Source organism: Empidonax traillii, unplaced genomic scaffold (assembly GCF_003031625.1).
Source record: "Empidonax traillii isolate 1590-97213 ecotype Southwest subspecies unplaced genomic scaffold, ASM303162v1 scaffold924:size238212, whole genome shotgun sequence".
NCBI lineage: Eukaryota > Metazoa > Chordata > Aves > Passeriformes > Tyrannidae > Empidonax > Empidonax traillii.
In genome coordinates this window covers 142,984-168,793 of record NW_020956117.1, presented here as the reverse complement: position 1 = coordinate 168,793, position 25,810 = coordinate 142,984, and the positions used below count along the sequence as shown (strand labels likewise).

The 25,810-nt window shown below is 44.2% G+C and overlaps 1 protein-coding gene across 3 annotated transcripts in view; it reads left to right on the top strand.

Moving 5' to 3' along the window:
* Positions 1 to 25,521, top strand: part of EVA1C (eva-1 homolog C) — a 31,028-nt gene extending 5,507 nt beyond the window's left edge. For 2 of the 3 annotated variants that reach the window (XM_027902962.1, XM_027902960.1), the window contains exons 2-8: positions 7,048 to 7,244; positions 10,536 to 10,659; positions 13,510 to 13,662; positions 20,846 to 20,989; positions 23,676 to 23,747; positions 24,231 to 24,323; positions 24,993 to 25,521. In XM_027902962.1, coding sequence (XP_027758763.1) covers positions 7,173 to 7,244; positions 10,536 to 10,659; positions 13,510 to 13,662; positions 20,846 to 20,989; positions 23,676 to 23,747; positions 24,231 to 24,323; positions 24,993 to 25,375 — 1,041 coding nt within the window. In that variant the 5' untranslated portion in view covers positions 7,048 to 7,172 and the 3' untranslated portion in view covers positions 25,376 to 25,521. The remainder of the gene's footprint in view (positions 1 to 7,047; positions 7,245 to 10,535; positions 10,660 to 13,509; positions 13,663 to 20,845; positions 20,990 to 23,675; positions 23,748 to 24,230; positions 24,324 to 24,992) is intronic. The other variant, XM_027902961.1, reaches the window with a different exon arrangement.
* The last annotated feature ends 289 nt before the right edge of the window (positions 25,522 to 25,810 follow it).

Below are 25,810 nucleotides of genomic sequence, written 5' to 3'. Positions count from 1 at the left end.
TTGACTCACCGTGGCAATTGGAGCATGTCCTTCAACCAGGATATTTAAAGAAGTGCTAAAAGGAGTGATGCAATGATGCATCTTCTTAATACTGCCTGGTGAAAGTCAGGCAAAAGTGTTGGTTGCTTTTTTTAAATGAAAACATTTCATTTTAGAATCATGTTTCATTTCAGTAATATGGGAGTTAAACCTCAAGGTCTGGTTTAAAGTTTTTCCAAGGGGAGTGGGCTTGGATCTGGGATTTGTTCTGTGGAACAAAGGTGTGTGTCAGAAGTGAGATTTTAGTAGAGGTCACGGTGCTGAGAGATCCAAGGTTTTGCTTCTGTCCCTGCAGTTCTCATTGCTTTCCTGCTTATGAAATCCCATTTTAGATGTGCTAATATTTTTCTGAATCCACTGGTGAGATTTAATTATCCTTGTTAGAGAAGTAAAAGCTTTGGTCCTGTTGAGTTCCTACACATTTTGTGAGCATAAGCAGCTGGGCCTTACTTCCATCCCTAAGGAAGGAGGTTGCTCCACAAGCTCTCCCGAAATGAGTTACAGTGTGATGCTCCTGCCCCTACAACAGATGTCAGGAAATTCAGATTGTGTGAGACACAAACCTATGGGAAACTTGAGTTCCTGAGCTTCACTGCTCAGGGACCAGCATGTTTGGGTCTGTCATTCAGATTCCCACACCTTTGGGGCAGGAGCTCTCTTTGTTCTCCCTGTGCAGATTGCTTGGCACCTGACACATCATATGCCATTTTTTTTCCCAAAATGAGTAGCAGGGGTTAGTTCCTCCCTACCTTCCTACTCCATCTGCTGCAGATAGCCTTCCCAGTGAGGCAGAGCTTCCAAACAGTCTCAGCTTTATTAGAGAGAGGGGTTGCAGACTTGTTCCAAATAAATACTCAGCTTTTGTTGGAAGTGTCCCCAGACAGAGAAGGCACTGTCTGACCAGTCAACACTTATCAGAATTCTGTCATCTGCCAGCCATAATCTACAATTAAAATTGAAATATTTTGATATATTACCAAACACAGAGAAAATAGTGTCCTAAGGGAGCTGAAGAGCAGGAGGAGGCGTGGTTGTGCCTTATGTGTTCAGCACTGGTGAGTCATTTCATCTGAATTACTAGGCATTTTAGGAGTTTTGCTTCAAAGGCCTATTGTGTGGCTTCTGGCAACAAATTAAATACCAGTGAGGTTTGACTCTTAATTTAGAATTAATTTTTAAAAAATCACTCATGATATAATGTCTAGTTGAAAGCCTATGGCCACTGGAAGGATTCCCACACATTTCACTGAGCTTTTGATCAGGGTCTCAACCCACAAATATCTTGTTTATTTTTCTTCATAATGTTTAATCTTGGATGGGAAGACAAGCATCATTTTTTCAGAATAATTTTGCAATTTTTGACTCTTCATTTCTTCAGGCTAAAACTGAGTTGGGGTCAAAGAAATGTTATTATAAAGAAAATCATCAGGTGATGAGGATGCACTGGAGTGTATTTTTGCTTTTCTAACTTGGATTGTACTGCAAAGCCATCATAGCACTGCAGATCTGTGAGCTGCCAGAATTCTGATTTTTTGAGTGTCAAATATAAATAGGAATACAAGAAATGCAGAGTTTGAGTCTGACTTCTGGTTGCAGAGCAAAACCTGTATTTTGTTTTCCGAGCTGGCAATGAACAGTTCCCCCTGGCCTTCTTGGGAAACATGAACATGGAGGTTCACATTCATAAATCCGAGTTTTCAGAGAAATATTTTTGTCTAGTCCCTGAGGTTGTCTTACTTGCGGTCTGTGGGAATATTTTAACTTCTCTGTCTCTTGGGCATAGTGATTCTCTCATTCTGCCTCCAGAAGCAGTTGCCCACTGAGCCTTTCTCTTGTTACTTCCTGTTAATGGCACTAGAAGAGGCTACTCTGTCTCCAGCCAAAAGGAGGGATTTTGGCAAGGGTGGGTAAGAGCCTCACAGTCTCCTTTAACAGCATTGTCCCCCTTGGTCAGCATCTTTAGATAGGAGGGAGAAAATCTCCCTTTTCTACTGTAGTTCCTTATTAGGTCCCAGGACAAGTGTTTGCCCCTCTGGTTTCATGGAATAACTGACCACAGTGTGGAGTTTGCTACAGACCCAAATCTTTGGGAATCCTGACAGAGGAAAGGGAAAAGAAAATAAAAAGTGAGTGAGAAAACAGAAGTGCATAGGGATCTCTCCAATTTCCTCAGAAAGCCACTGGGACACAACGACAATAAGCATAGCTCCTAGGAGACAGCTCAAGGGAATATGAAAGTGTAGATCTGAAGGAGAGAGAAGGCCTGTGGAAGGATCTGAGAGACAGAGAATGGGCACGTGGGCTGTAAGTGCAGGATTGATGGGTTTTCCCACGCCACAAAAGTTTAATTCACATAACTGCAAGTCTGAGCTGAGTGGCACAGAGAGGAAGAGGTCTTGTGGTTCCTGAAGAAACAATGACCAAAAAGTTACAGAAGGTCTATTCTTTCTGTAGGATGTCTTCGTTTTGTTTTTCCAGAAAGAGCTCATGGCTTGGTTCCTTGTGTGTGCTGCTGCTCACTGGCTAAACCTTGTTCAAACTAGACCTTGAATGTGTTCTTGTGCTGAATTATCTGCTGGTTACCTGATCCTTTCTCTGTCCCAAGTAGAACCAAACTCTTGCTTAATTTGACCCCCAGACTGAACCCAAAACGAGAGTTAGGTTCAGTAAGATGGTTTTATGATCCATGTTATTATCCATGAGCTATGACTGTGAGGGGGAATAAAAAAAGAAATCTTAGGAAAGCTTTCATATTGATAAAGCATGAAAAGCATGGAAATCCTGACAGACACCTTCATCACTGATGCCTGCTTTGATTGCCAGACTATTCCAAAAGCATTCTAACTTATGCATTTTCTTAATCCTTCATCTGTCACTAAGGCCAGCAGAAACAAGTTGCTCCATTGGCAGCAGGCCTGTGGCTCTCCAGCTGCCAGTTGACTTTCAGCATTAGTCATTTAGACTGAGTTGAAAGTGGCAGTTCTTACTCTGACCTGGCAGCTCAGGCTTCAATTGTCATGAAACTTGTAGGAACTTTGTTTCTTTGAGCCCTGCACGTCTCGGGCTTGGAACTGGCCATTGAGCTTCAGAGTTGTTGAGCTGAATAAGGGAATGGCAGATGGACAGAGGCCATGATCTCATAAGCTTCATCTCCTTTAGAATTGGACAACTGAAAAGTCAAGGACTGATTCTAAGAAAAGCAACAGATTTGGATGCTCTGAAACCAAAAGTAGGCATTTGGAAATGGAAGGGGTTTCATGGTCAGTAGCTTATCAGTGAAACTAGATGATTGCTAGTTTTTTCAAATAAAAATCTATCCTCACATCAAAAAAGGTTTAGGTCATAGAAAAAAATATGGTGATTATACAAAAAATACTTTCCTTGCATGGCAAACAAACTTTTCATGCCATCTCCTGCAGTACAACTGAAAGGATGAAGTTGGTAGGATGGTGGTCACTAGCAAAGGGCACAGGGGTTGAGAAGAACAGTGGAAAAAGGCACACTGAAAATAAACAAACCATGGAGGGAAAGCAAATCAAATGAGTGACTATGCAGGAAAAGCATTTATTAAGCAGGTATGTGGATCTGCTGAGTAAAGCTGTTGTGCTACTTGGAGTAGACGAAGCAATGCTTCTGCCCAAGGGTTTTTCTTGCTGATAAAAGACTGTGAGATCAAGTGTGGCTAGAATTACTCAAACAGGATGTTTACAATGTGCTTAGATACAAAAGAATAAAATGACGAGGCAAGAAACACAGTGCTGTGAATTTTATAAACAGTGTCTTTCCTGGGTAATATTTTGCCTTCCATCACAATTACTGAAAAAGAGCTGCCACAGACAGGACTGTGACTAATTTGGCTAATTCTGGAAGAAAGGATTACGCTTGGATTCTGTGCTGGTGTTTTGAGCCTCAGTACAAAGTTACAATGAGCGAGTAGTCTGGGTTAGGCAGACAGTTGCGTGGGATGATACCTTCTGGCCTTCAAATCAATGGGATCTTTTTGTTGCCCGCTTCTTCGGGCTTAACTTCTGAGCCAGCCTGTAACGTCTTGAACGTGATTTTGTATGCAGAGCACCCCATACGTCACTCATGAATGTGTGTCTTGGATAAATGGGAAAGTTCCTACTGGAGCTTTCACACAAATGTTATTGGGACACTGCAGTATTGCCGAGTTTTTCTAATTTAGACAATTCTCACAGTAGTGGATTTTTTTTTGTATAGACTTTGATATTGTTTTAAGGAGTGAAATTTATTATTTTCGAGAAATAGAAAGAGGCGCTCTATTGTCCTCTCCTAACGTGAGAAAGTGACTGCTGCAGCTGAACACCACCTCCCTCTCCATCACCCAACAATCTAGAAAACAATGAGGAAAATAAACAACATTAGGTCATCTAGGATTTTTTTGTGTGTGGTCTGCTTAAGATTCTGTTTGCTCAGGGTAAGGAACCCCATAACTCACAAGTGTTCTGATTTCCCAGTCCCAGATATTGATAAAATAAACACCAAATGAGACAACAGGATGCTTCCTCAGGAGGAGCCACAGCGCTCTCAATGCCCTCACTTCTGATCATCATGGCTGGTGTTAATTATAGGGATAAGACCATATTTTTCCCCTAACCTGATGCTGTTGTTTGGCTGAACTTGCTTCCTTAGGGAAAATGTGTTTCTGTGCAGAATTCAGTAAACAAAATAGGGATACTCATGGTCTTGAGGAGATGAACCTCCTACCAGGGTGACTACAAGGCCTTGCTGCCCAGGGAAGGAGGGAAAGCAGCCTGGGAATGGCTCCCTCCTGCTCAAGCACCACTCTGGGACAAGGCAAGAGGCAGCAATTGCTGAGAAAATGTCATTCCCTCACTGAGGGCAGGGCAGGCAGTGCCTTGTTTTGTGCAGGGGGCTAGCAGGAGGTGAGCAAACAACCTGGAGTTTTCCAAGGGAGAGCAAGAGGAAATCGTGATTTTTAGAGTGGGATTTCTTCCTCAGCATGGGCTGTGAACTGCAAAGGGCTACTCCACCCACGTCTGCGTGGTCTGTGTGTTGGTAATAAAAAATGCAGGTTTACGTGGTCTGCCATGTGAGACGAGCGATTTAGATACTTATACGTCACCCACCACTCCTCTTATCAGAGAACATTAGGTTTCAGCAATTTCCATTACTATTTTTATCCTTTATTGTGTGCAAATACTTGAGTATTTTAATAACAGCAGAGTCATGTCTGCTCAGAAGGCCAGAAAGCTTGATGCCTTATTTTCATCAGTCCATCTAATGCTGATTTTACAAGTGGACCATATTGCTCCAACAGAATCAGGGCAAGATTTTTATAAAGACATTTTTTTTTAAAAAGATTGAATAGTTGCAATTGTTGGCGAAAGGTGCTTAGATACTGGATTAGGAATTTGCAGGATCAAAGTAGCAGTTAAGATGCCAGGGAACCCATCCAAATCACAGCATAGCTGATATTCTTTAGAATACTGCACTGTTTTGTATACGGCACTCTTGGTTCCAGGTAACTTAAAACCTGCAGATTTGAAATGATTACAAATATCGGGCTGTATCTTTGCAGGTGTTGAGTGCCCACAGCTCACGTGGGGCTGAATGCTCTGACACTGAGGCCCTTTATGCCATGATGGTGATGCCAAAGGTGTTCAGCAGCCACAAAGGCCACTGGAGGCCCCTTTGCAGCATCAGGCCGTGGCAAAGTCGCTTGGGTGCCGTTGGGCTCTTGGCCCATTTTCCTGGCAACACTCAGCACCTCCCAGGAGCGGGCTGGCAGAGGAGTGGCTCTGGCAGGGAACTTCAATTATTTGTGATCTCAATTACACAGAAAATGTAGGGGATGGGTTTGGTTGTGGGTTTGGGGTTTTTTTTTTAACCCTTGAGAAGCTGTGGGGATTGTGGCTTGGCCATGGTCTCCTTGAGATCTAGACTGCAAACACAGGGCATGACATTTTTTTGTGCACTGATTCCAGTGCCAGTGCTCAGACTGAGGCTGGGGAGGTGGGGAATTCACCTACAGCTTTGCTGCACTAGAAAGTGCATCCACGTGATTCCTGTGTAGGTGGGGAACAGCAAAGGTAGTAGTGGAGCAGGCTTCTCCTTTCTCCAGACTTAGTAACTGATAGGGGAGCTGATTCTCCTTATCCAGTTGCACAGTTGGAGCTGGAACAAATGTCAGAGAACTGAAATGTTTGCCCTATCCCGGGAAGTGTTCAAGGACAGGTGGATGGGGCTTGAAGAAACCTAGTGGAAGGTGTCCCTACTCATGGCAGGGGGTTGGAACTGGGTGATCTTTAAGGTCCCTTCCAACCCAAATCATTCCACTATTCTATAATTTTCATATCTTCTGCTTAGAGTGCTTAAGTTTCTGTTTAAAATTTTTTTTTTAAATTGCTTGTCTTTGGGGATAGGTTTATAAAGGGCAGAGGTGTGGAAATTAAATGGCAGGAGCAAACTCCTTGTCAATATTTTCTTTGAGAAAATTAATTTTTGTTTTAATTATACCCCCCCACACACATTGAGCCACAAAACCAAGAAAATGTGTGTGGGGAGGATTTCTCCATTATTCTTAAGAGTGAAACACAACGGCCTAGAAGTCCAGAAGTGCAGAGCATCCTTTTAAGACGAGGTGTAAGGAGTACCTTTAGCCAGCTGGAATGCAAGAGCCTGGCCCACAGAACCAAGTAATACCCCTTCTGACCTCTGCAGACACACCTAGGATTGAGCAAAGCCAGGACTGGCAAGGGCCCGAGGCCAGGGATTGTCCATGACAACACATCCTGCTGCCGCTGGGGTGCTGGGAGGGCTGTGACTCACGGCCACACGACCCCACGTGTCCCAGCCCTGAGCTTTCCGAGCATGAAAGGTTGACCCATTCACAGAACAGCGTGGCTGCGGGCCAGGTGTATAACCTTGACTACAGTGCCCTTTCCGGAGACTGATTGTGGTTTTCTTATTGTCTGACGAGCTTGTCGTTTCCTGTGCTGGTTGTAAGAGCTGAATATTTTCTAGGTTACCTAACCAAGCTCCTGCAGAACCACACAGCCCACGCCTGCGATGGGGAGCACCTGAGCCTGCACTGCCCTCGGCACTCAACCATCAGTGTTCAGTCGGCATCTTACGGGCAAGACCCCCACATGTGCAGCACTCAGGAGCCTAAAAGAAGGATGGCAGAACCCAGAAACTGTGTGGCACCCACCTCTTTGCAGGTACCCCACGTTGTAAAGGTTCTTGGTGTACAAAATGTTTCCATGCGAGCGTTCGCGACGTTGAATGAAATGTCACCGTACCTCTGTGAGTTTGCCATCTAAAGTATTACAGCTGAAAGGATTTGTCTGGTCAGGAGGATATTACCATAGGACTGGGAGAGCTTTGTAGATTGCCTTCGAAACCCCATTCTCAAAGTTCCCTAAAATAGTTCCTTTCCAGTCAAGGGCTGGTCGTGACTGAGTTGACCAATCTTAATCTATCACGCAGGCCCTCCTTGTCCCCAGGAGAGCATACAAGCATTGGACATAAAATGATATTCTGGTTGGCATCTGGCTTGTTCCATGCCTATCTTTCCTCACTGAAAAGGCACAGCAACAGCTAAACAGCAAATCCTAAGTGTTTCTGCAGATATCTGCATTTCTGTTAATACCTCATTTGTATCAGCAATATCCTATGGTTTGTTTGCTGGTCCTGCTTAAGAACAGTTTAAAAATCATTTATACTTCATCAATTATTACTTTCCGCAGTGGAGACTTTTGTAACAAGACTTAGAAGATCTCACCTATCACTGCTTCATCATAGTGAAAAATGCCCAGTGTTGGGCCAAATTCAGTAAATCCTTGCAAAAATGAGTAATCGGTGGATTTTGAACAAGTTCTGTTGGTGAAACTGTTGCAGATGCTCTACAGAAGCTTCGCTGAACACTTGAAGCTTTGTTGAGTATTTGCAACATTTGTGCCTGGAGCAGACACATTTCCTTTTTGACAACAGGGAGTGGCTGTTCCCACCCCTAGTTAGTTGAAGAGTTCTGCAGAGTGATCTGGCAGTAATATCCTTTCTCCAGAATCAGTATTAGGGCAGTTTTAGAAGTGCCCATAATGTACTGCAATTTCTAAAGACATTCCAAACATTACCTATGGGCCATGTGAAAATTCATCTCCCCACCAAAACCAGTAGGCCAGATGCATCCTTGGTGTCATTTTACTGTCCACAGCAAAGTGACACCAGTGATTATTTTGGGCTTTTGAGGTCCCCATGGGCAGTGTTTTTCCTTGAATATAAAAAACACAGCATGGGATAACTGTTGTATAAACTATCATCACAATTCAGGCACTGTCACTGATCAAAGGCATGAAAGCATTTTGGTGAGGCCGTGAACTCGAGAAACGCTCTGCATCTCAGGGAGTTCCTGTTCTGTCAAGGAGAAGGGACACATCTTGTAAACTGATTTCTTAGAAGAGAGTACCAGTGATCTCACCCCTCCTCCTCTTCCCTTTGGAAGCCAATCTGCGGTCCCACAGTGGGGTGTGATGCTGCCCTGCAGCCCGGCGGGAAGCACAACAGGCACGTTTTACATCGGCCTCCCATTAGAGGGATCCCTGCAGAGCTGGATCTGTCTCCAGATATTAACAGCCTGGTGCTATTTTGAGTGTCATTGTTTGTTTTTGTCTCTGCGTGCTTGTGCACAGCAACATGACAGAAAATGCTGCTGCTGTTTGCATTAAGCAGGAGAAAATACAAACAGATGCACAGGAGATGATTCAGATCAGGTGTAAACAGAAGGTGCCTCAGTAGGGGACAGCTCTCCACTTGCTAAAAATGTAACTCTATTTCACCGGTCCCTTCCAGAACCATCCCAAATAAGGAGGAGTTATTTGTTTGACTTGCAACTCTGTAAAAGAAGAATTGACTTATAAAATTAAGCCTGCTGTGCTTTCCCTTCCCTTTTAAACTCTAATTTAGAGTGCATTTAATGCTCAAAAGTTTTGGATGCAAATCCTTTGCTTCCACCAATGCGAGCGTTACAGGATCACTGCAATGTACTGCTAATGTGTCATTGTTGCTGGGAGAGATGGCTCCTAGGGATGACAGCAGAGATCCAGCCACGGCCAACTCTCTCAGACTGCAAATAGGAATGCAGGTTCTGCTATCACAGTGGTAAATTTGTGATTTGGCCCCTTGGTATGACTGAGACCACTTCTGGTGAGAAACAAGGCAAAAATTCCCATAGATTTTACTTGACTACCTAAAATTATCAGAGAATGGTATCTTACAGTTAGTCCTGTTAAGGGTAGGGTGACCTGGGGATAACCCCTTCCTTGTCACAGCCTGCTGTGATTTTAAACATCAAAAATCCTGGGCACAACAACACAGACTATCAAAAAATGGTGTCAGGAAAGCTCTCTCTAAACTGAGCTTTGAAGGTGAGTAGGAATTTCGTGAGTACACTGTCGCGTTTAAACTGGGGTTTTTTAGGTGCTTTGGTTTGTGACTGTGTTAAAAGCTGGGCACAGACTCACCTTGGGCAATGTTTTCCTATTTTCTGCAGCTGCATGTCCAAACCCACTGTTGAAGTGGGAGCATCAGTGTGAGCAGTAGGAGTACTCAGGCCTTCTGCAGGACTTGGAGAGGGCCCACATGGCCCTTTGTGTGTAACACTGCTGACCTGTTTGTTGTCCTTCTCTGTTGCCACTCCCAGGGGAAGCAGCACAGTGAGAACCAGGATATATTGCTGGGCCAATAAATTTGGAGTAAAATGGCCTTAGAACAACAGCATTAAAAAAACCCCACAAAACAAGACAAGGAGGCTGAGGATAGACAGGCACATCTGCTCTTTCCAATCAAACCAATTCTGAAATTTGCTCAAGTGGCAAGTCAAGCAAATATCTGATCATGTGTGTTAACTGCAAGCAAGAAGGAAATGTCCCTTCAGCAGGAGGTCAAACACATGGCTTCAACATAGGGTTGTGCTTCAGTGTCCCTCAGCACACCAAGCCATTAGTTAGAACTCCCTGAAGTGAAGTTTATTACAGAGCATGATCAGGTACATGCATAGATCAATATGAATTGCTTTTGAGTTGCCAGGCCTCACCTGGACATTGCACTCCCATAAATGTGCTCAGGAATGTGTGTCTTAGGCACACTCAGGGGAAAAGCTGGAGGGTCCATGCGTTCCCTCTCTCTCTGCACCACCAAGGCTGTGGTGGCACTCAGGGAAATTTGGCCAACTCCCCTGGGGGCAGAGGGAAAAGCGACAAACGACAGTAAAGTGGTGACATCCTAATTTGTCGTGAGCATTGCCATGATGAATGTGATCCCATAAACTTGGCCATGACTCCAAGTCCAGTGGAGATATGGCCTAGGTCCAATGATACAGATGTTTCTTGCATGTTTATAGCCAAAAAGTTGTGATTTCTCTCCTGTATAGAACAAAGTGCAACTAAGTGTTCTCATTGCTGTATAGCTTCATACTTTGTTTTCAAGCCTATCCTTTTTGCCCATTGTTCTAGAAAGTACTGGATGAATGCCAAAACCTGAGATCCTGCCAACTCCTTGTCAATAGTCGGGTTTTTGGGCCTGATCTGTGTCCAGGAACCACTAAATCCCTCCTTGTCTCCTTTAAATGCAAACCTAGTAAGTAATCGACATCAGGCAAATGTGTTTTTCTGTGTGTTTTGTTGCTTGTTTTGGTTAAAATGCCACTGCACGAGGCTTTGCATAAACCTATGCGGAGCTTTGGGGCTCTTGGATTGATAGCAAATTGTTCTTTTCTACTTTACCTTAGCTGTCACTGTATTTGCAGTTTCAGGGTGCTTGCTGCCAGTGTCATGACCAGTGTAGTTTGGCAGGGCCATCTGTCAGACATCAGACTAGAAAGGGAAAATGTTTTGGAAATGATTTTTAGAGAAATAGCAACAATAACATCATATTAGAGAGACAGAGATGAACAGTAAAACCAGATGCTTGGGTTAAGGATCCAAATGATGCAGAGGATATCACAATGAGGAATATGTAAAAAATACTTAAAGGAGCTGGGCCCAAAGCTTTCAAAGATTCAAAAATGCCTCCCATTTACGGAATAATGGGCAGAGGATAGACATGCTGACTTTGTTACAGGGTCTGTTGTAGAATCACCTGTGATCTGTGCAGCTGTTTGATGTTGATGTGTCAAGGGACAAATCCTGCCTCTTTGTAAACATGAGAAAGTGTGAGAACAATTAAGAGGTTCCATTTATTGGTGTTTTTTATTGTTTTCCTTGTTGCTCTTGTATATGAGAACAAGCCCCAGCAGCCTGGGGGCTCACCTTTTTTTGGCAGCTAATCCCCAGCGTGGCTGAAATGGGTCCCAAAGAAAACAGCTGAATGATGATTTATGGGTAGATTCACCAGCCAACCCAGGAACACTATCCCACAACCACAGGAGAGAGCACTGAAGGCACTTTCTTTAACCAGACCATCAAGACAGACACCACTGGTGGAACAGGCAAACTGAAGGGCCAGTATGGGCAGGGTGTGGAAGTCAGAGCAGAGAGAGACGAGAGGCAGATGTTACATTTGGCAAAGCACTGACACAAGAACTCCCAGGGGGTCACACTGGGCCAATCATTAGCGGGAAGGAAGTGCCTGAAATTTAAAATTTTCATTATCTGTTTTAATATATCAATAGTTTAATTTTTTTACGTATTGCAATTAGTGCATTATTAATAGTAGATGGATTTGAATGTCATAGCTGTGTCTGTGACATTTGAAATCTCTTTTTACTAATCAAAAGTAAATTGGGAACCTGTTTGTTACTTTCAGTAGCTGCTCAATGTTTTTCCCTATTGGAAATGAGCTTCTTTGAGTATACAGTACTTTCTGTGGTCTGAATTTTACAAAAGCTGGTCAAAAATGTATTTAAGAGCAAGTGCTGCCATCAAGATTGAGAAACAATCCAATTCCAGTGCAAACTACATGATTTCTCATGACAGGAAATTTATATTTGTAGGTAAGATACCAATATTGTTAGGCTTGGCAGTGGAAAACATCCTTACTCAGGAAATCACTTGAGTATAACTTGTATATTTTGTAGGCTCCTGCAGTGGGCACTTAAGCAATTGCCTAAATACCTCAGTTTTTTCATCTATTTAGAATTATTTTTGCTCTATCTCTGCAGAGATCTCTGTTGAAATCTTCCCCTGCCTGATACCACTTGGGAGTTTGTCTCTGCTGTCTGTACTTCCACAGCCCCTGCAGCACAGCCACAGAGCACAGCTTTAGCCTGTCAGCCCTTGGTTTTTGGCATGAATTTTATGGGTTTATGGCATGGCAGGTGCTTCTGCAGAAGTGACAATCTGCAGCAGCTCAGGTATTTTTTTTAAAGTAACTCTTTTTTAGACCTAAACTTGTGTCTGTTGATGAGCTTGAATGGAAGAAAATGGACTGTTGCCAAGAACGTTAATCCATTGTTTTATCTGTTCTATTCTGGATGAAACAATAATGTTTTTTTTAATGAATAGATAGGAGGTTTTGCTCTCTACAGTTCCAACACTCACACTCCACTCACAGGGACACCATTCTCTAAAAATAAGGTTTCCCTTTTCTCTTGCTCAGTCAGGGTCCTCCTTTTCCTGTTTTCACATTTTTGAGGACAAAAAAATGGGAGGAGAAAAAAAACTCTTCTCCCCGGCCTTATCTGCTGTAAAAATGTTAAAAAGGAAGATTTGAGCAGGTAAAATAGGCCAGCAAGAGCTTCCTTAGCCAGATACGGATTTTAGCTGGTTCTCCAGGAGGGATCAGCCTTTCTGACTGGCAGATGAGCTCACTGACTTCCCTACCTCTGTGCTGAGAGTGCTGCCCATGTGGCTGTGCCAGCTGAGCAGGGGAGAGGGGGTGTTTTTCTCAGGCTCCTGATTCCCGTTGCTTTGTCAGCAAAACTTTGCAATGAGCCCGTGCTGGATAGTGAAGCTCAGGGAAACCCCCTGACCTTGATGAAGCCCTGCAAATACAGCTGGGAGTGGTGTTTGGCTGGGGATGGGGAGCCCTTTCCCATGCCTTTATCCTCCCATTCCTTGCCCCTCACCCAGGGCTGTCACTGAGCGGTGCCAGCCGTGCCCATGATTGATGAGTGCTCAGGGCAGCTGTAGAGCAGCAGTGTCCTGGGGACACACAAAAGGGAAGGATGAGGTTTCTCCTACGGAGCAGGGGTGGAAAGCAAGCCAGGAAATCAGGCAGGAAGGGGGGAGGCTGTTCTACTGGGAGAGGAGATTGGCAAAATTAATTTTTTTTATTCAATTCAAAAAGGAGCCAGAGGCTCTGGATGATCACACAGGAGCATTCAGTTGGAGGAAGTGCTCTGCTGTTGACTCTGTTGTACTGGTGCCCCATGTCACTGGCAACAGCAGTTGCAGAAAAGCTGGTTTCTGTCACGCTGCTATTTACTATTAACAGCCCAGCTGAATAAATTGCCTCATGTTACCTTATTGCTGTTTGCTTCTACTTTAGCTGAATACAAAACCAAATCGGCATGTGAGAACCAGGAACTGAAACTCCACTGCCAGGAATCCAAGTTCCTTATCATCTACTCGGCCACCTATGGCAGATGGGCGCAGGAGGAGAGCGTCTGCTCGGCAGAGGCGGAGCACATTCCCCCCTTTGGTAGGTTTGTACACTGCTCACAGACCTTCTCCAGGCAGGTGCTCAGAGAAGAGGGAATACAGGTGGGGAGAAAGCTTCAGGTGCAAGAACATCTTGAAAGGGTCAGCGACTGAAATGTGAGAGAGATTATTTCTGAAACTCAAATCAATTGCCCAGTGAGAAACATAGAGGAAGAAACGCAGCAAAGTAATAAATTTTCACGTGGTTAATCAGTCCTTAGTATGATTAACATCAAAAACTAGGTCTGTTGCCTGTCTTCAACTTAGGTGGCATGTACTAAACATCAGCTCTTTGCCTCTCTTCTTCCTCCAGCTTCTGACAATGATCAGGCGACCCTGACACCGTGTTTTACTGCTTCCTTCTTCTCTGATCCCTTTTTCTGCCAGATCTTCCTTGCTTTAGCTGCAGACTGCAAGGAGAGGACCCACAGGACAGGGTTCATTGCTTAGATGCTGTTGTATGACCAGAGTCCAAGACTGTGGTGGTATAACCAAGAAATTAAATGTGCCTGGGACTTCTCTTTGGCACCAAGTCCAGCAGGCAGGAATGTCCAATGCACGTGGTGCTAAACTGACTAATGTGTTCAGCGGTTGAAGCTGAAGGCATGAAGGTAAATTTTCATGCCATGGAGAAGGCCATCACAAGGTGTGTGTGCTGTTCAAATCCCTTAGTAGCACACAGGGAAGGGCTTGTATGACTGGGGCCAGCCCTGTGCAAAGGCTGAGAATTGCTCCTAAGAAACACACTACAAGTGTAATCTGTGAGAAGCATCTCTGAACATCAAGAAGAGATCAATAATTAATCTTAAAAGCCATTTGTCTGCAAGCCAATGTTTCTATTTAGTTACACCGATACTATTAAAAATGCATCGGCTGAAAATCGTGATCTGTTCTTGGACAAGGATCTATTTAATATTGCCAGGTCTGTGTTTCACACCCTGTGTGGGCCTTCACACAGCCCGTCTGTTCTGGGGAGGGAAAATTTTAGCAGGTGTCTGACAGACCCACACATCCTTCACCAGGGCAGTGTATGACACAAGGCAGGGCAGAGATGGCTCAGCTCATCGAGAAAGGCTGCCATCATACTTATGTCTTGCACTTCAGTCACCTCTTAAAACCACTCGCCTTGAATGTCAGCACTTACAGTTCACAGGCCAGAATTCTGCCAACCCTTTTTACTGGATAAAGTCTCCCAGGATAAATAGAGAAAGAATTTGCAACAGCAACAAGCTTTGCTGTGGCCCCCGTGTACAAGCACTCCTGGAGCAATGCCCTGGCTGGTGCTGGTTTTGTGTTCTATAAAGCAGCCCATGACACTGGTAATAGGAGAGAGGATAAAACCTGAGACAAACACAGAGTAGATCTACAGAAGGCAGATCCTTGTATAGATTTTCCAGGTGCTTGGCCTCTTCCTGCACAGTACCAGTGACCCTGTGCAGGCAGTAGAATTTCCAAGAGCACCTGTGCAGCGTGGGAGTTCACATTCAGCCATCACAAAAGACTTGGCACTTGGGACTCAGATCCAATTGACTCCAGGTCTGTCTGTCTCGAGCTTAAATCTTCTGTGGTTATTTAAGCACCTACTGATGTGAGTGGGTGCATGATTAGACTTCTGAAATGCCTGTGTACCTTTCTCTCAGGGAAAGCAGTAGTAATTTGAATGTCAGCATGATTGTAATGACTTGAGACAATTTGAAAACTTACTTCAGCTGCTCTTCCTTCCTGAATCAGAGCCCACTTACTTGTTTGTGTTTGCACCAAAAGCTAAATTGTCTCTACCACACATCCATTGTTGTTTCTGCCCACATTTGTGTTTCCCAGCCTAAAGGCAGTGCTTGAACCTTTCCAGTTCTTTCACTGCATCACAGAGAAACCATGAAGCAGTTTTTTTACAATCTGCAGAAGAGTTTTGTTTCAGGATGTTGTAGGTCCTAATGCCAGGCATAGGAAGTCTCTGTTGAGTTCAAGTTTTGCATCTCTCCACACCTGATCTGATCCTGCCAGGGGTTCTGGGCATTGAATTAATTAGATACTCCTCTAGATCTTGGTTACATGGTGGCGCATGTGATAAGCAGTGATAAACAGCAGCTTTGGGCTGGCACGGATGTGTTCTGAACCATCACTTTTCCATGAGCCACCTGTCAAATCAGCTGACAGATTTTCAGAGGGACAGATTGCTTCAAAGGGAACACAAGAAAACATAAAATTTCTTTAGCCTAAAGGCTGTTCTCCATGTAGGAAACAGAGTGTATAAATCCATTTCTGCTATGGCCTTGCAGCACTTGTAGGATCCTGACCCTCAGCTCCACATTTAACATGACTCCCTATTTGTGCAATGGATTTTCTGAACCACTTTAATAGTGAAAACTTCTGCCCACTTTAATAGTGAAAACTTCTGCAGCTGTCCAAATGCCTGGCACTTATAAGACTGTACAGAATTTCCAGAGAGCAACTTCCGTGTTTTACTGAGATTATCAAAAACTTCACAAGAAAATTCTGGGTGAGGATTTGTAGCAGATGGGTCTGCTTTGATGAACCTCTTGTGCACAGCACCAAAGCAGGAAAACATAACAGTTTGTTCCTATGTGAGCTGCTGCCTTTTCTGACCCATTCTCTCTTTTGTATTTGTACCAACATGTGCATGAGGAAAATGTATTGGCCAGAAGAAGTTAAAGGATTGTGCCAGAACAGGTTACCATAGAGAGCACAAGGAAGATTCGGGTCAACAAACACCTCTCAAATAATAAATTACTCCTGTTAATACATGAAAATACTTGACAGGAGGCTCTAGTGGGTCATCTCCAGCTGCAACTTGAAAGTAGAACACTGCAATATCCTTCCCAGAAACTGATGTGTATTGGCTGGTCAGATGTGTAGCCCCTCCAGCACAAGTGGCCAGGATAGTCCTCTCTTCTATCTGGTCCCACTTTTGGGAGGTTGGGAGGGGAGGTGGAGAATTCACACACTCTCATCATAGCTTGCATCATGGCATGTCATAGCCTGGGGCTGGGTTTTGTCCTAATCCTCTCTTTCCAGCGGAATTCAGCTAAGAGGAAGGGGTGTTAGAAAGGCAAGAAATGGGGATTTTCAAAATCCTGCAGGTTCTTTCTGGTCCCTAGGTGTCATAATTTTTTTATGTAACAGGTTTCTGTGATGCTGTGATTTTTCGTAATTTCTTTTAACTTTTTTATTTATTTTTATTTTGTATCAGTATTGTGGATAATTTAAAAGGCCTTTCATCTCTTATTCACTGACAGTGAATGAAAAGCTTTTGATTTCTGTCTCTTACTAAAAGATGTTCTCTCTTCCTAGTGTGAGGCAGTCCCTTGGGAAAGTCTCCTGAGAACAGAAATAAGTGCAGTGGAGGCACAAGTGGCTGTAGGCAGACTGGGAATGTTTACACAGCCTAGGAACTCCTGCCTGTGCACATGCAGGAGCAGGGAGTCTGCTTCCTGCTGTTCCCAGCAAGTGGGGAGCTTGCCCTTGATTTTGGCAGGATGGATCCCCCACTCTGCTCATGCATATACAAGGAGAGAAAAATCAGGTTTGGGGTTTTTTGTACAAAATACTGACTAAGTTCTGAACTTGGAGCTGCTTGTAAATCAAACCAGGCTATGGGATAATCTCCTGCAGGCTTCCAAGGCCTCAGGACAGACACTGCAGGGAGAGGGAGAAAGGGTGCAGCTGTTCAGAAAATCTCGGTGCTGGATTCACTTCCAGGGAATGGTCTGTACTGTCAGTAAGTAGAATTTTTGGCATATCATCCTGCCTTGTTTACTGACAATACTCAGACCTGGAATATAAAGGTATCAGTAACACTTTTCCTAAGTGGTGCTAATGATATTGTGTGTTTCTGTGGGGATCAGCAGCAGTTCCAACGGCCCTTTTCTGATGCACAGGCAGGACCCTGTGTGCCATGCTCCTGCATAAATTACCATAGTATTATGGGAACTTTCTTTAGGAGTCTGCAGCCGTAGCTTGCTCCGAACTCCACAGCTTCCCCTTGTCAGTTCTTATCCCTAGAGCTGATATTCGGGCTCCACAAAGCACAAGCCATCCTGATTTGGAGGTGTGAAATCTTTGCTTTCAGTTGATTTTAAAAGCGAGCTCCTTATTCTTCTGGGGGTGGGCACAGCCCAGGACACATAAATCAGCGTAAGGAGCAGTTGGAGATGAAAGCAAGGAGCAGCTGGGCTTCAGTGTCAGGGTGACAAACTGGGGAGGTTTTTTTTTTGTGTGTGTGCCCTGGTCCTTCACCAGCCTGTTACTGTTACTTATTGTGTCATGTGGATCCACATTTGAGACACATCCCCTGCCCCCTGAGTCCCAGTGCTCGCCCTGTGCATTGTGATGTGGGAGAACAGGGCAGCTGGAAATGTTTGGAGAGGGTGGGACAGGATGCTGTCGCCAGAGCTTGGCACAAGATGGTGCGTCACCTATCTGCAGGTCTTGTGTGGCAGGGTGGAAATAAAGGGAGGGAAAGCTCGTGTCTGAATTGAGAAAAGCTTTAAGAAACCAGAAGACAAATTGCCTCTCATTAAAACCTGCATGATTTATAGCGTGTCATTTGCATGCCAAAACTTTCCCAAACAAAGCTAATTAGGGAGCTGAAAGAGCCTTTCCTCCAGAAACAAGGCTTTCTACGCCAACTGTTAAATAGCTGCAGTCAGATTGGATGGTTTATTACTGCACTAAGAACCTCATCCTGACACCCGTGTCCCCGTGCCATCCATAGGGGTGTCTGCTACAAAAGATCCACCGACAGGCTCGGCAACTTTGAGAGAGAGATGTGAGGAATGGAATGTTTTCCCAGCCACACGTCGCTGCCCTGTCCACCAGTAGATGCCACCAGCCTTTTTAGCATGCTGGGAATGTGCCTTTTGAGAGGCAGTTTATTGTAAATGGATGGTCCCAGTTTAACGAGCCCCACAGACACGTGTAGCTCAAGCAGCATTTGGACAGCCAGAAAGAAGCCACTCTGAGTATTTATGTTCATCTCCCCATTTCTGCTTTCTTTGGGGCTGTTCTGTGGGACTCCTTTACTCAAGATGCAGCACTGAATGAGTCCTCTCCTCAAACAAACACTGGAATAAGGTGTTTGACTAGGAGGATAAGTCATTCAAGTCATTCCATCATAACTGCTAGTGGGAGAACTAGTGGGACGGCAGCAAGGATGCACATAAACCAGACAGAAAAAAAAATAAAATAATATTTTTTGACTGAATCACTAAAACCCAAAATATTTTTAGAATGCAGGAAGTTGTTAAATAGGTTTTTTAATGTTATAGGGCTTTCCAGGTAACTCCTGTGGTGTCCTGCAAAAGCAAACCAGCCATGCAACCAGTTTGCATTTACTCACCTGTGACACCAGGCAACCCCTGGGAGGTTCTCCAAAACCTGGCCTGCCAAGAGCCTGCAGGCATATGACAACTGGCTCCTCAGGTAGAGGAGCCAAATCCAACATGGATAGAGAAGATAAGAAGCTATTAACTCCCACAGAAACAAGAGCAAACATCTACCAAAGGCAAAATGAAACATGTACTTGCCATATCACTGAATTTGTAGAAAACCATCAGCACAGCAGCCTCCTGTTTTTATAGGGCTCCAAGAGTAGCTCCCAGGGCAGGAAATTCTGTAGAAAACATAATTCAGTTTGCTGTTGTGCTCCCAATCCATTAATTTATGAATCACCCGATAATTCCTCCTGATACTCTCCTGTTGTTTTTGCACTGTTTGGCTGCCTAAAATGTCCATGCAAATATATCCTTACTTGGCTGAAATCACCAGGGAGGGGAGCTAAAACTGCTGAGTTATTTAATCAGAACTGCCCAATCCTTTAGGTCAGCCTTCCCTGCCTTCCCACAACCTCTTGGGACACACAGGCATTGGGATTTTAGGTCTCTGAGAAGCCAAAGGAAGAGCTGGTCCCTGAAAAATCCATGTCCAAAGTATCCTGCAAGGCCTTTGTCAGACAGATCAGCCCAATATCTCCTGACGCCTCAGCTCAGGTATATGACTTATTTAGTGGTTTCAGGGGATTAACTCTAAAAATCACAAATCTGCACCATTTTCATGCATTAAGTGTCAATTTTCTTTGCCAAGAACTCAATCTCAAACCTCCACTTCTTTTTAGATTTGGGGAACCTCTGGAGGGCCTTTGCAAACACTGTCTGCCCTTCCTCTAAAGAAGCTCAAATGAGCTTCAGCATTTGGAAGGTGACCAGATGCAATCCTCTATTAGAGAAAGAGGGACTGTTTTAATGCCCAGAGAACTTTATTTTCAGACCTCCAGAGTGCCCTTGCCTCAAGCCTGGAGTGAGCCATACCTGTCAGGCACAGAAAGCCACAAAATGCCTGCGGGGATGATGACTGGAAGGAGCAGCTTCAGAAAAATTACTTGCTCCAGACTTGTAATTTCTGCATCATTTCTGTTTAGAAACCAAACTAAAGCGACATTTATGCTTTGTGGCTTGGAGTTTAGAACATGTCGATACCAGGAATTTAATCACATTTGGAGACATTTTTTTTTTTTTTTTTTTAAACAGATTTTTTAAACAGAGTGTAACTCACACACCTTCCCAATCAAATGATTTCAGTTTCAGTGCAAAATCCATTTTTGGCTGCCACATGTTTCCCTGGCTAAATATTGAGCCCATTCTGACCTCTTCATGATAAATCAGAATCCACTTTTATACCTCAAACTTCCCTGTAGCCCAAGCTATTGTGACACAGAAATTGATCTCACCTGGCTAGAACTGAAACAAGGCATCCAGTTGACTCATCTCAACAACCCAGAGGCCAAGAGAAAGACTTGCAAACAGCATTTCACCTCCCTTGATTTGCAAACCTGCCTTGAGATGGAATAGATGGACTGCTGCTTGGATGTGCTTATTTCTTCCAAGATATCATGAAGGGAACACAGAGACCTTATACTGGGCACCCCATGGGCACCTCATGACTCTTAATACACCTGGAAGTCAACATGGGACAGTTACCTTGCTGCAGGTTCACCTTTTCATTGCAGCTGACTTCCCTGCACTGACAGATCTTAACATTTAACTCTGAAATCCTGCTTAGACAAACTTATGCCTGAGATCAGATTTGTGTCTCTCATCGTGCATCCAGCAGCTCTTGTTTCAGACAACACCAGCGGTTTGTATTTATTGTATGTATTTTTCTTTCAGACTGTTTGTCTTACACAGCGCTGGAGGTTTTATCAAAGAGGTGTTCTGGGAAGCAGAGATGCAAAATCATTGTGAGTAGCCAGGAGTTTGGAAGCCCGTGCCTTCCTGGAGTGACCAAATCCCTCACTGTCAGCTATGCATGTGGTAAGAGCAAAGGCACCATCCATTTTCAAAGCCTCGTTCTTCTTGCAAAGCAAAACTATGACAGACACACATCTGGACACTGAGCCTTCCTAAATCTCCCCTTCCCTTTCACTGAGGAAGTTTGTGACACAGCCACACAAGAACCACCAAAACATGTGTACAACCCCACAAGCAGAGCTGCATCTAATGAAAACTCAGGCATTAAGGGTTTTTTTTCCATATGGTTTGCTATAGACTAATATATTTTCATAAGGGAAGGGCAGAATTCCCTACAATTCCTCAATAGCAGTAGCTCCACGGGGACATACCAGTGTCCTTTGGCTGCATGTCTAGTGAGTAGTGGTCAAAGGGCACAGGTTTTTTGGGAACAGCAGTGTAGGACTGATGGCCAGATTGCCACGTACCTGAAGATCAGAGGAAAGTGAGCCTGGGAGATTTTCAGTCTGCCTGTGAGTTGGTTGGGAGAGGCAGTGCAGTAATTCAGTTTCCTGTTGTTGGGGAGGGCACTAACATGTTATATTATCGTGCAGTTCCCTTCATGAACGGGTTAACAGAATTATCTCTAATTAGTCTGACGGTACTTACAACCAGTCATTTCTTCTTGCACATCTGTGCACCACCAGAAAAGCAGAGTGAGTTTGTTTGCACTGGAGTTATGCATTCTGTTATTTAGGGAAGTGGTTTTGCAAAACACATGCGTAATAAATAGTGTTCTTGTGTGTTGCTGGCACATTTGGGAGAGTTTTTCTTCTGCCAAATCCTCCTGAGCTGTGCAATCTGAAGCATTAGCCAATGATTTGCAGATCTGATTATTTCACAGATCATCTAATGAACATGGGAAGAGTTTGGGCATATTCCAGAAAGACATTTCACATTCTTTCTCCTCACTAGAAGATTCCTGCTAATCTGAGGCTTCCCAAGATAATGCCAATAGGCCTCCCCCTGAAGCAACAGGAGTACAGCAGAGCAGACCACAGGCTGTGCCACACTTGAAAGTATTTCCATCATGGTCAGGAACATGAAAAAAAATCCTAACTCCCCACCTCAGTGGTCAGCAGCTGTTTTAGGCCTGGTGTGTCTGGCTGCAGTTTTATTTTCGCAGTTAATTCCTGACAGCAAAAGCATCACAGGAGCTGGGAGGTGCTGGTTTCTCGCAGTCTCAGTGTCCCCCCATGACCTGCTCAGCAGCATCTCCTGTCTGCACGAGGTGGCATTCCTGGCTCTTGCTAAGAATGGGCTTCAGGGTCACGGAATGCTCTCTCAGGGCTCCTGATGCCCCACGGGGTATCCACACTCCCTGGATGCCAGAGTCCTTCTGTGGGCTGCCTTGGTGACTGGCTACAACTTCACCTGACAAAGTAGTGCTGTTGTAGTAGATTATCCTGATTAAAATTCTAGTTCTAGTACCAGCTATTCCATTCAGCAACCTGGTGCAGCCTACCTGAGCTAAAAGTCCTCCTAATGAAAACAAGCAACGCAAGCAAACGCAAAGCAGGAGCCTTTTCTGTTCATGCTGTTTTGAATTAAACATTTCCCTACAACAAATGTTTGAATAGCACAGGGGGAAAGGAGCAAGCAAAGCCCTGAAAAGTTCCCCCTGGGAGAGGAGCAGGAGGAACATCAGCACAGGTGAAGGAGTCCTAGGCCATGTGACGGGAGCTTCGGGTCCCACATTGGCACTGGAATGGTGCACCCTCCCAGGATGTTGTTCCCAATACAGGCAGTTATTCAGAACATCCAGAGTGCAGGCTGAAAACAATCCATCCTGCTCCCTGTCTGCCCCATGCACCAAGGAAAGCATTCTGCTGCTGGAAAACAGCAAAGAATTATGACCAGGGACAAGCCAAAATAGAAATGAGCTCATTCTCCCCTATCTCTGTTGGCCTTCCACGGCAAACAGGAGCTAAGAGTACCAAAAATATTCCTTCATCAGGAAAGGAAGCTGCTCTGACTTTGAGCCTATACAGAAAGAAAAGTTCTGCTTGGAAAAAAAAAAAATCCTATTCTTAGTTGTTTTCCAAACGAAAACCACGCTAAGTTGCAAACCTCAGTCTCCTCGGTGTCATTTAACTCTCTCAACACTATTTATTGGCAAATGTTTCTGTGAGGGATAGAGGTGAGGTTCATACCTGAAATTTCTTCCTTCCCCCCCGCCCTTCACATCAGTCTGAAAATCAATCAGTCTATCTTCACACAGTACAGGAACAGGTGCCAAGATCTGGGTGTCTGAAGGGCCCATTCACCCATCACAGAATACACGAGCCCTCAATGTCTGCACAATGCACCTGCCTTTAGCTCTTTTAATTACTTTAAGAAGACTGTGAACACTTACCAAGGGAATAAATTAATTAAATAAGAAGGATGCAGTCCACTCCCACCCAGCTCATCTATTCCCATCCTTCCCACCTTCTGTCACAGAGTCTTTGCAGAGGACATCACTTTAAACATTTATCTGAGAATTACAGTGAATTATCCTCATCTAAACCCAGGATCTAGATGCAACTCAGCATCTGACTGTAGCACAGTTTATCCTGAATTTATAGGCCAATTTTGTCTCCTAGCCAGGGCTGGCACACCCCTTGAGGGGTTGAAAACAAGGGGGGTGGTGCCTGGGCTGTACACAGTAATTAACTGGGGAGAGGGTTCCTAAAACTAACAGCACACAATTTGTCTTTTGTCTTTGCAGTTCCTAAATTTATCCTCACGGCTGTCAACCCCCTGATCCCTGATAACAAGTCTTCCACAAGACAGAATGACGGTATGTACCATCACAGACACAGGGTTTGCTGCTTCCCTTTGTCTTTGATTGAAACAGGCCGTTTTCCCACTGCAGAGCCTTCTTGAAGGCCACAGAGCTAAGGAGGTGGCTCATGCGAGTGCACTCTCCTTGGTAACGTAGCACACACCAGTGCCTGGGCCGGGAAGTCCACTGGGAAGCTGTGAAGCTTCAGGAACTAAAATTATTTCAGAAACACCAATGGGAACGGGGCACAAGGGGTTTCAGTTGGTAATAGGTTTTTTTTAAAATGAATTTGCCATTTTCTAGATGTTCAGTATTTTCAACGCTTTGTTTCTATATTTATTTAATCAATCAACCATTGTTTGGTCTAATATACTGCAAGGCTCCTGCAGCACGGCCTGGGCCTGCCTGTGTTCTGGGTGGACTTGTTGGCTGAAAAGTTATTGGGTGAATATTAGTTCAGTAGCTTCACTGACTTTGCTTTACCTCTTCATGTCACAGGTGTTGACCTTGATCCAAAGGAATCGAGATTTCCAAAGAAAGATGGAATTATTGTTAGCTCTAACTACCTGGCTACATTTGCATACATCAGAGGTAGGAAAAAAAGGCTGAGATTGTTTGGCACACATTTTGGGGAAAGGTCATAGCTAGTAATCCCATGTTTATGGTAACGATATTATTAGAATATAATCAATCTTGTGGATGGGAAAATTGCAGCATAATTGATATTTATGGAATATTTCCTATCTTGGAGGATCCAAACTTCTAAAGACTGCAGCCAAGATATATTTTAATGAATATTTTCAATGGGGACTGTCGGGTGTTCAGTAGTTTTAAAAACCTGGCCCTGACCTGTGAGCAGCACTGGAGACATCCATGTTTGGGAATGTTGGGTTGTAAACATACAGTGATCATCAAGGAACAGTGATGGTAAGGCCTGTTTTGGCAGGATGGCTGGAAAAAACAAAAAGGGCATGCAGAATTCTGGTAGCTGTTTGAGAACAGCAGTGAGCTGCTCATAAAGAGATGGGATTTGTTGTTATTTTGTAATGTTATTAGCAGCCTGGGATTTTTGCCCAGCAAAAGAAGAGGCAGAAATGGCAGTGAGTGCAGGGAGCTTTGGGTGCCTACAGGAAAAGCTTCCCCTCAGCCCTGATTCCCCACTATTATGGCCATGGAACGCCGCGGAAATGGCAGCTGGGATTGGTAGCCAGGCCTTGGCAGGGTTTGTAAAGTGTTTAAGCCCTGGCTTTCTGCCTGCAGATCACCTCGAAAGAGCCGCTCTCCTGTTCGTGTCCAGCGTGTGCGTGGGGTTAATCCTCACGCTGTGTGCCTTGGTGATACGCGGCTGGTGCGCGAGGGACATCCGGAAACTACACAGGAAGGAGGAGCAGTTGGTGCCAGAGAGTGCCAGAGTGTACGAGAACAGTGAACAGGAGGAGGAGGAGGATTCCCTTTTGGACACCCAGGAGGAGATAGATGGACTTTACAGACCTTCTTACTCAGGATATAATTTGACAGAGGCAGCAGAACTGGCAGAAAGGATTGAGCGCAGGGAGCAGATCATACAAGAAATCTGGATGAACAGTGGTGTGGATATGACACCTCCTAGAAATATGAATACATTTTATATTAATGAGCAATAAATGGCTTATTTTGGATGATGCCCTAGCCCTTTTTTTTTTTTTTTAAAAAAAAGAAATGTACCTTCTGTGAAGGAACATTTGTATCCATGTAATTATTTGTAAAATACGATGAAATACATGCAATAAAAGGAGAGTTTCATACCCTTGACTGTCTATAAATACTTCTATGAAAAACACTTTTGCGATTTTAATTCCTGTTATGGATTACTTTTCACTGTAATTTGGGATCAACTGCCACGTGCAGGTTAAGGAATATTAAAAAAGGTGGAAAAAAACATCACATGGAGAAATACTTTCTGCATTAGATGACACTTGTAACCAGTTAGGGTGCTGCAGCTCATAAGTTACATCAAAACTTGCTCTATTGATGAGAAATATGAGTATTATTCCTGGCATGTGAAGGACAAAGCAAAACTAAGCACAAGTTCCTGAAGC